The sequence below is a fragment of the Astyanax mexicanus genome, chromosome 1 (genome assembly GCF_023375975.1).
Source record: "Astyanax mexicanus isolate ESR-SI-001 chromosome 1, AstMex3_surface, whole genome shotgun sequence".
Taxonomy (NCBI): Eukaryota; Metazoa; Chordata; class Actinopteri; order Characiformes; family Acestrorhamphidae; genus Astyanax; species Astyanax mexicanus.
In genome coordinates this window covers 789,332-799,467 of record NC_064408.1, presented here as the reverse complement: position 1 = coordinate 799,467, position 10,136 = coordinate 789,332, and the positions used below count along the sequence as shown (strand labels likewise).

At 37.5% G+C, this 10,136-nt stretch overlaps 1 protein-coding gene across 1 annotated transcript; it reads right to left on the bottom strand.

Annotated features, from left to right (window-relative positions):
* On the bottom strand, window positions 1-9,585 carry zgc:153704 (Lipocalin-like). Its single transcript, XM_022663705.2, has 6 exons — window positions 9,444-9,585; window positions 8,035-8,174; window positions 6,211-6,290; window positions 1,675-1,788; window positions 1,109-1,210; window positions 1-177 (listed from the first exon to the last, which is right to left on the bottom strand). Exons 1-6 carry the CDS (start codon window positions 9,537-9,539, stop codon window positions 164-166), a joined length of 546 nt encoding a protein of 181 aa, XP_022519426.1. The 5' UTR covers window positions 9,540-9,585; the 3' UTR covers window positions 1-163.
* Window positions 9,586-10,136: the final 551 nt, after the last annotated feature.

Here is a 10,136-nt window from a genome sequence, read left to right as displayed (position 1 = left end):
TTTAATATCAGTAAATATCAGGTTTTATTGGGAATCAGCAGAAACAGGTCGGGGTTTAATATCAGGAGCAGCAGGTGTTCCTCATCATCACCAGCAGGAGGCGCTGTTACAGGATTACAGCAGATACAGGGGGGTGATGATCTTTAGCTTCAGCAGAGTGAGATTAAGAGCACTCCTCTGCAGAGTAACAAAAAAAAAACATCAGTGTAGTAGAGTAAAGTGCAGAGGAGTTAGAGTATAGTTCAGTAGAGTACAGTAAAGAATAGTGCAGAACATTAGAGTGTGGTAGAGTAGAGTAGAGTGCACTAGAGTGCAGTGCATTAGAGTAGGGTGACGTACAGAACAGAACTGTAGAGTACAGTAAAATGTAGTAGAGTTTGGTAAAGTAGAGTATAGTGCAGAACAGTAGAGTACAGAAGAGTACAGTAGAGTATAGTGCAGAACAGTATACAGAGTATACTGCAGAAGAGTTAGAGTATAGTGCAGTAAAGTACAATAGAGTTCAGAACAGTTAGAGTACAGTGCAGTAGAGTACAGTAGAGGAGAATGCACAAGAGTTAGAGTATAGTACAGAACAGTAGAGTGTAGTACAGTAGAGTACAGGGCATTAGGGTATAGTAGAGTAAAGTACAGTAGAGTGCAGTAGAGTACAGTGCATTACGGTAAAGTATAGTACAGTGGAGCGTGTTAGATTATGTGTATTAGAGTAGAGTATAGTATAGTAGAGTATAGTACAGTAGAGTGTGTTAGAGTATAGTAGAGTACAGTAGAGTATAGTATAGTGGAGTATAGTACAGAGTGTGTTAGATTATGTGTATTAGAGTAGAGTATAGTATAGTAGAGTATAGTACAGTAGAGTGTGTTAGAGTATAGTAGAGTACAGTAGAGTATAGTATAGTGGAGTATAGTACAGAGTGTGTTAGATAATGTGTATTAGAGTAGAGTATAGTATAGTAGAGTATAGTACAGTAGAGTGTGTTAGAGTATAGTAGAGTACAGTAGAGTATAGTATAGTGGAGTATAGTACAGAGTGTGTTAGATTATGTGTATTAGAGTAGAGTATAGTGTATTAAAGTATAGTAGAGTATAGCAGAGTATAGTAGAGTACCGGCTTTGGGCAGGATGGCGATGTTCTCGGGGAGGATTCCCTGATCCAGAGAGAACTTGGTGAATTTCTTCAGAACCTCCTGACTCGGCTTCTGAGTACGACCTGAAACACATACTGAATGTATCAGTATTTAAAGTACTAATTGATTTTAGTACTAAATATTAAGTATCACTGACTGAATATTAAGTAGGACTGGATTTTAAGTACTGAATAATAAGAATGACTGAATCTGAAGTACTGAATTTTAAGTAAGACTGAATTTTAACTACTGAATATTGAGTAGGACTGTATTTAAAGTACTGAATATTAAGTAGTACTGAACAGTTGGTTGTGGGTGTATTTTAAGTACTGAATTTTAAGTAGTACTGAACAATTTGTAGGGGTGTATTTAAAATACTGAATATTAAGTAGTACTGAACAGTAGGTAGGAGTATATTAAAAGTACTGAATATTTAGTAGTTCTGAACAGTAGGTAGGAGTGTATTTTAGATACTAAATATAAGGCAGTACTGAATTTTAAGTACTGAATATTAAGTAGTACTGAACAGAAGGGGCGGGGCACTCACTGTACATCTGGTTGAGGATGTAGGAGGACCCTTCCTTGGTCTTGAAGCTGTACATGAGGCAGTACTCATCATACTTCACATCCACCACTCGCATATCATTATCCGTCCCGTAGCCTGAGAGAGAGACAGGACACATATATACATCATAAATATATAATAAATATACGAACAGAAATGCATGAAAAAGTTGAGCTGATATTAAAAGGTTACATACATTTCTAAATATCATAAGGAAAGACAAGACCAGACCCAAAAACAACAAGACAATGACAAGACATGACACAAAACGACAAGACACAACAAGACACAAAATTACAAGACTAGACATAACACAACAAGACACAACAGAAAACAACAAGACAAAGACACAAAATGACAGGACACAAAAAACGAAAAGACACAAAACGAAAAGACACGACACGACAAGACACAAAACGACAAGACACAAAACGACAAGACACAAAAAACGAACACACAAAACGACAAGACACAAAGCGACAAGACACAAAACGACAAGACACAAAAAACTACAAGACACAAAAAACAACAAGACACAAAACGACAAGACACAAAAAGACAAGACACAATACGACAAGACAGAAAACAAAGACACAAAACTACAAGACAAGACACAAAAAACGAAGACACAAAAGGACAAGACAAGAAAACACTAGAGAACACCAGACAACACGACAAGACATAACAAAACAAGACAAGACACAACTCACAACACATGTTAGTGTGTCTTTGCTATCGTAACGACAGGAAAAGTACAGCTTGTTCGTCATGTACTAATTCTCTTAATTAATGATGGGTGTGGTTAATTTTAGGTGTAACGTGAAATAATAAGCCAATCAGAGAGTCTCTTGCTCATCATTCCCTTTAAGAGTAGATCAGGTGAGCTCTGTCTTTGGTGGATTGCTATTGTAACGGTGCAGCTACCTGGACGTGTCCAACAAACTCTTCTCAGCAGAGGAAACTGAGCTGCTGGTTGACGCTGTGAAGGAGCTCCAGCAGCTCATTTACGGGAACAGCAATGTTATTTTATTTACTATTCTGTTTATTGTTGATGTAAAAGTTGGGTTTGTGCTGCTGTGTGTTCATGTGTGTGTAATAAGTGGGGGCGTACGCTCGGCTCGGCACGGCGCCTGTGTTACCGAGATAGCGATGAACGTCTGACTGTTGGCGTCTGTCTAGGTTGTATTCAGTCAGTGTGTGTGTATAGTGTGTGTGTGTGTGTATAGTGTGTGTGTGTATAGTGTGTGTGTGTATAGTGTGTGTGTATAGTGTGTGTGTGTATAGTGTGTGTGTGTATAGTGTGTGTGTATAGTGTGTGTATATAGTGTATGTGTGTGTATAGTGTGTGTGTATAGTGTGTGTGTATAGTGTGTGTATAGTGTGTGTGTATAGTGTGTGTGTGTATAGTGTGTGTGTATAGTGTGTGTGTGTATAGTGTGTGTGTATAGTGTGTGTGTGTATAGTGTGTGTGTATAGTGTGTGTGTGTGTATAGTGTGTGTATAGTGTGTGTGTATAGTGTGTGTGTGTATAGTGTGTGTGTGTATAGTGTGTGTGTATAGTGTGTGTGTGTGTATAGTGTGTGTATAGTGTGTGTGTGTGTATAGTGTGTGTGTGTGTATAGTGTGTGTGTATAGTGTGTGTGTGTATAGTGTGTGTGTATAGTGAGTGTGTGTATAGTGTGTGTGTGTATAGTGTGTGTGTATAGTGTGTGTGTGTGTATAGTGTGTGTATAGTGTGTGTGTGTGTATAGTGTGTGTGTGTGTATAGTGTGTGTGTGTGTGTGTGTGTGTATAGTGTGTGTGTGTGTGTATAGTGTGTGTGTGTGTATAGTGTGTGTGTGTGTATAGTGAGTGTGTGTATAGTGTGTGTGTGTATAGTGTGTGTGTATAGTGTGTGTGTGTGTATAGTGTGTGTATAGTGTGTGTGTATAGTGTGTGTGTGTGTATAGTGTGTGTGTGTGTGTGTGTGTGTATAGTGTGTGTGTGTATAGTGTGTGTGTATAGTGTGTGTGTATAGTGTGTGTGTGTGTGTGTGTATAGTGTGTGTGTGTATAGTGTGTGTGTGTGTATAGTGTGTGTGTGTGTGTGTGTGTATAGTGTGTGTGTATAGTGTGTGTGTGTATTGCGTGTGTGTGTGTATAGTGTGTGTGTGTGTATAGTGTGTGTGTGTGTGTATAGTGTGTGTATATGTGTGTGTGTATGTGTGTGTATAGTGTGTGTGTGTATAGTGTGTGTGTATAGTGTGTGTGTATAGTGTGTGTGTGTATAGTGTGTGTGTGTGTATAGTGTGTGTGTGTGTATAGTGTGTGTGTATAGTGTGTGTGTGTATAGTGTGTGTGTGTAGTGTGTGTGTATAGTGTGTGTGTGTATAGTGTGTGTGTGTATAGTGTGTGTGTATAGTGTGTGTGTGTATAGTGTGTGTGTGTGTATAGTGTGTGTGTATAGTGTGTGTGTGTATAGTGTGTGTGTATATAGAGTGTGTGTGTGTGTATAGTGTGTGTGTGTGTATAGTGTGTGTGTGTATAGTGTGTGTGTGTGTGTGTATAGTGTGTGTGTATAGTGTGTGTGTGTATAGTGTGTGTGTATAGTGTGTGTGTGTGTGTGTGTGTATAGTGTGTGTGTATATAGAGTGTGTGTGTGTGTATAGTGTGTGTGTGTGTATAGTGTGTGTGTGTATAGTGTGTGTGTGTGTGTGTATAGTGTGTGTGTGTATAGTGTGTGTGTGTATAGTGTGTGTGTATAGTGTGTGTGTGTGTAGTGTGTGTGTGTGTATAGTGTGTGTGTGTAGTGTGTGTGTATTGTGTGTGTGTGTATAGTGTGTGTGTGTATAGTGTGTGTGTGTAGTGTGTGTGTGTGTATAGTGTGTGTGTGTAGTGTGTGTGTGTATAGTGTGTGTGTGTATAGTGTGTGTGTGTATAGTGTGTGTGTGTGTGTGTGTATAGTGTGTGTGTGTAGTGTGTGTGTGTGTATAGTGTGTGTGTGTATAGTGTGTGTGTGTGTATAGTGTGTGTGTGTATAGTGTGTGTGTGTATAGTGTGTGTGTGTATAGTGTGTGTGTGTATAGTGTGTGTGTGTGTGTGTATAGTGTGTGTGTGTGTGTATAGTGTGTGTATATGTGTGTGTGTATGTGTGTGTATAGTGTGTGTGTGTAGTGTGTGTGTGTATAGTGTGTGTATATAGTGTATGTGTGTGTATAGTGTGTGTGTGTATAGTGTGTGTGTATAGTGTGTGTGTATAGTGTGTGTGTGTATAGTGTGTGTGTGTATAGTGTGTGTGTGTGTATAGTGTGTGTGTGTATAGTGTGTGTGTGTATAGTGTGTGTGTATAGTGTGTGTGTGTATAGTGTGTGTGTGTGTATAGTGTGTGTGTGTGTATAGTGTGTGTGTATAGTGTGTGTGTGTATAGTGTGTGTGTGTGTATAGTGTGTGTGTGTATAGTGTGTGTGTATAGTGTGTGTGTATAGTGTGTGTGTGTATAGTGTGTGTGTGTAGTGTGTGTGTGTGTGTATAGTGTGTGTGTGTATAGTGTGTGTGTGTAGTGTGTGTGTGTATAGTGTGTGTGTGTGTGTATAGTGTGTGTGTGTATAGTGTGTGTGTGTAGTGTGTGTGTGTATAGTGTGTGTGTGTGTGTATAGTGTGTGTGTGTGTGTATAGTGTGTGTGTGTATAGTGTGTGTGTGTGTATAGTGTGTGTGTGTGTGTATAGTGTGTGTGTGTGTATAGTGTGTGTGTGTGTGTATAGTGTGTGTGTGTATAGTGTGTGTGTGTGTATAGTGTGTGTGTGTGTGTGTATAGTGTGTGTGTGTGTGTGTATAGTGTGTGTGTGTGTATAGTGTGTGTGTGTGTATAGTGTGTGTGTATAGTGTGTGTGTATAGTGTGTGTGTGTATAGTGTGTGTGTATAGTGTGTGTGTGTGTATAGTGTGTGTGTGTGTGTGTATAGTGTGTGTGTGTATAGTGTGTGTGTGTGTATAGTGTGTGTGTGTGTATAGTGTGTGTGTGTGTGTGTATAGTGTGTGTGTGTATAGTGTGTGTGTGTGTGTATAGTGTGTGTGTGTATAGTGTGTGTGTATAGTGTGTGTGTGTGTATAGTGTGTGTGTGTGTGTGTATAGTGTGTGTGTGTATAGTGTGTGTGTGTGTGTATAGTGTGTGTGTGTATAGTGTGTGTGTATAGTGTGTGTGTGTGTATAGTGTGTGTGTGTGTGTGTATAGTGTGTGTGTGTATAGTGTGTGTGTATAGTGTGTGTGTGTATAGTGTGTGTGTATAGTGTGTGTGTGTGTGTATAGTGTGTGTGTGTATAGTGTGTGTGTATAGTGTGTGTGTGTGTATAGTGTGTGTGTGTGTGTGTATAGTGTGTGTGTGTATAGTGTGTGTGTGTGTGTATAGTGTGTGTGTGTATAGTGTGTGTGTATAGTGTGTGTGTGTGTGTGTATAGTGTGTGTGTGTGTGTATAGTGTGTGTGTGTATAGTGTGTGTGTATAGTGTGTGTGTGTGTGTGTATAGTGTGTGTGTGTCTCACGCTGGTTCTGGTAAACAAATTTCCCAGGAATGTCTGACTTCTGAGCCAGATGACTCATCTTCCAACAAGTTCCATCAGACCTGCACACACACACACACACACACACACACACACACAATGTTGTGCAACTCTAAGAGTCTAATGTAGCTACAAGTAAGGGGGTGTTTGTCCTCAGTTAGCACTGAGGCTAATGCTAATGTAGGTAACAGGTAATGAGGGTGTAACATGTATAAATGTGAACAAAATAACTTTAAAATATATTTTATTATTAATCATAGTGTAAATTGTACATTGATCTAATTGTAAAAGTAAGATATATAATTAAAAACATGAATAAAAAAATACTTATAACACTGAAAAAATAGCATTTGTTACCCGTCCCCCCACTCTCTAAATATAAACTTTACCATGAAATATAATTATTACAATCCTTCAGATATGTAATTTGTTTGCATTGTTGTGTTTCTCCAAATCCCGTCTATGCTTTAAAAAATTCTATAGTAAATCCATAATATTAAAGATAAAAAACACACACATTTTAGTTGTGTCCCTGTGTTGTGGTTTCACTCAGTCATGTTACTGTAACACATTACCCTGATCATCTGAAACATCGGGATCATTCTACAACAGGAAGTCACATCCACAACATGAAGTGACATCATCAGCTGATTCTTCTGAAGATCATGGGAAGACCAAAATACCAAAGTTCCCTCCTTATTTTCTTTTCTGTATATTTGATCTTATTGTAACGATGACTGAGGAGCTCAATCTCAACACTCAGTCCTGTTACCTACATTCATTCTTACATCTTATTGGTTTATTTGTTTTAAATATATATTTTTTGGAAAATCACTAGAATGTGCTCAGTGTCCTCATGCTATTAGCATAGGCGCCATTTAGCTATTTTTCGTGTTTTTGCTAATTCTATGCTAAAAACTCATTCCTGTTACTCAAAACATAAAAGTAACAGGAGTGAGTTCTACTAACAGGAGTGAGTTGCAGTAACAGGAGTGATTTTCAGCAACAGGAGTGAGTTCCAGTAACAGGACTTAGTGTAAGTAACAGGAGTGAGTTCCAGTAACAGGAGTGAGTTCCAGTAACAGGAGTGAGTTCGAGTAACAGGACTAAGTTTCAGTAACAGAAATGAGCTCTAGTAACAGGAGTGAGTTCCAGTAAAACGAACGAGATTCGGTAACAGGAGTGATTTTCAGTAACAGGACTGAGTGCTGGTAACAGGACTGAGTGCCAGTAACACTAATGAGTTTCAGTAACAGGAATAAATTCCAGTAACAGGAGTGAGTGGCAGTAACACTAATGAGTTTTAGTAACAGGAGTGAGTGGCAGTAACACTAATGAGTTTTAGTAACAGGACTGAGTGCTGGTAACAGGACTGAGTGCCAGTAACACTAATGAGTTTCAGTAACAGGAATAAATTCCAGTAACAGGAGTGAGTGGCAGTAACAGTAGTGAGTACTGGAGTAGTGGAGAGTGGGGGTAGTGCACTATAGGACTCTGTGGGCGTGGCCTAAGCTTTTGTTTTTAATGGTTTTAAATTTTCTACTTACATTACTTTTACTTTTATACTTTAAAAGTAGTTTTGACTCCAGTACTTTGTATACTTTTACTTAAAGTGTAAAAAATTGAGTTGATTCTTCAACTTCTACAGAAGTATTTTAATAAACTCTAATATCTAAAATATACTTCTACCTACAGAGTAATGAAGAATGGAGATACTTTACACACCGTTGGATCTGGACTAAAGTATGAACTGTACGTTAGTTAAAGTGTTAGAACCCGATAGTTCTACGGTTCTAGATAAGTTACCTCAGGTTGCTGTAGTCCATCTGCAGGTCTCCGCTGGGCTGAGGGGTCAGGATGGTGGTGCCCATCGTCATCTTAGCTTTACGGCTCACGAACCAATCAGCATTGGAGGCAAAGCCCACCAGATACCACTTTCCCTCCAACTGAACAAATACATATATTTATACAATCATATATAACGTAAAGAACTGACATATATACAGATCTACTGATTTTACCAGATTGAAAACCTCTGGAATATAATCAAGAGGAAGATGGATGATCACAAACCATCAAACCACCAAACTGAACTGCTTAAATTTCTGCACCAGGAGTAAAGCAGCATAAAGTTATCCAAAAGCAGTGTGTAAGACTGGTGGAGGAGAACATGATGACAAGATGCATGAAAAGAACTGTGATTAAAAACCAGAGTTATTCCACCAAATATTGATTATTTCTGAACTCTTAAAACTTTATGAATATGAACTTGTTTTCTTTGCATTATTTGAGGTCTGAAAGCTCTGCATCTTTTTTGTTATTTCAGACATTTCTCATTTTCTGTAAATAAATGCTCTAAATGAGAATATTTTTATTTGTAATTTGGGAGAAATGTCTGTAGTTTATAGAATAAAACAACAATGTTCATTTTACTCAAACATAAACCTATAAATAGCAAAATCAGAGAAACTGATTCAGAATTTAATTTAATTTTTTTTTCAGAGCTGTATATGGATTATATATGGATTAATCTGGAAACTTTGTTCGTTATGGGGACGGTATTAATAGAGTTCACAAAGTACAATGTATCATGTTTTATCACTTTTTAGAAAGTAAATTAAATTACTACATTTATAAAATTTAAGTAAATTTGTAACAGGCTAAAACTTAAAATAGTAGAGTATATTGAAATATATATTTTTATACCCAATGAAGTATACTAGAAGTGTGCTTCGCTACTTACAAAAAAAAAACAGGAACAAGAAGCATGTATATTTGTACTCATATAAATATAGATTACATATATTTAACATTTAACAATTCTTAATACATATACTCTAATATACCTGGTGTATAATAATAAATAATGATACCGTGGTAATACTTGTTATTTAATGTATTATAATTTTACTGTAAGCATATTTAAAATATGGGGTAATATTAAACATACATGAAAAGTAGTATGTTTAAATGTTACTTAAATATATTTAAAATACTGTAATTCTCTTTTAGTACAGTTAAGAGCACAATTGTAACACTATTTTTATACAATAAAAAAAAAAAGTGCAAAAAAGTTGTTTTATTTTAGAACTCTTTAAATATACTGATTAATAATGTGGCCACAAGAAAACACTTTAGTACTTTATTGCACTATAGCATAATAACGCTTAGTGTAGTTTAATCTACATTTATATCAGTAGGGTTTTTTTTCTTACCTTCTGCAGGTTGAAGTTGTCCTGGGGCTTCACCTCCGCGCTCACGGCCAGAACACACAGCAGCACCCCCAGTGCTCCCAGTTTAGTGGACGCCATGGCAACAGCAGGGCTCTCGTGGTGTCGTTGGGGTGGTTTCTGTCCGAGTCCGGTTCTGATTACTGCTTATATAGGCTTTATAACCCCCCCCCCCCCCCCATCCCTAACGTCCCCAATAGGTTATATAAACTAACACACACACACACACTCACACACACTCCAAATACCTCATAAACACAGTTACACAACATTGTGTTTTGTGTGTTTGCTGTACACACACTCTTACACACACACTGAACCTGCGGGAGATGTAGATGTCTTTTATGCGTTTTGAGCAGAGCCAGTTGTACTTTTCTAGTTGTTACGATAGCAAAGACACACTGACACGCCCTAAATCAAACTGTACGGTTCACTTATTTCCTAATCGCTCCATTGTTTATCTACAGCTCTGGAAAAAACAAAGACTTCAGTTTCTGAATCAGTTTCTCTGATTTTGCTATTTATAGGTTTATGTTTGAGTAAAATGAACATTGTTGTTTTATTCTATAAACTACAGACAACATTTCTCCCAAATTCCAAATAAAAATATTCTCATTTAGAGCATTTATTTACAGAAAATGAGAAATGACTGAAATAACAAAAAAGATGCAGAACTTT

Excerpts from the sequence above, each read along its gene's own strand:
- zgc:153704 (XM_022663705.2), bottom strand. The coding sequence starts at position 9,539 with ATGGCGTCCACTAAACTGGGAGCACTGGGGGTGCTGCTGTGTGTTCTG. Across the intron at positions 1,789-6,210 it reads ATTTGTTTACCAGAACCAGC|GCTACGGGACGGATAATGAT; the intron begins GTGAGACACACA and ends TCTCTCTCTCAG. Across the intron at positions 1,211-1,674 it reads CATCCTCAACCAGATGTACA|GTCGTACTCAGAAGCCGAGT; the intron begins GTGAGTGCCCCG and ends TATGTGTTTCAG.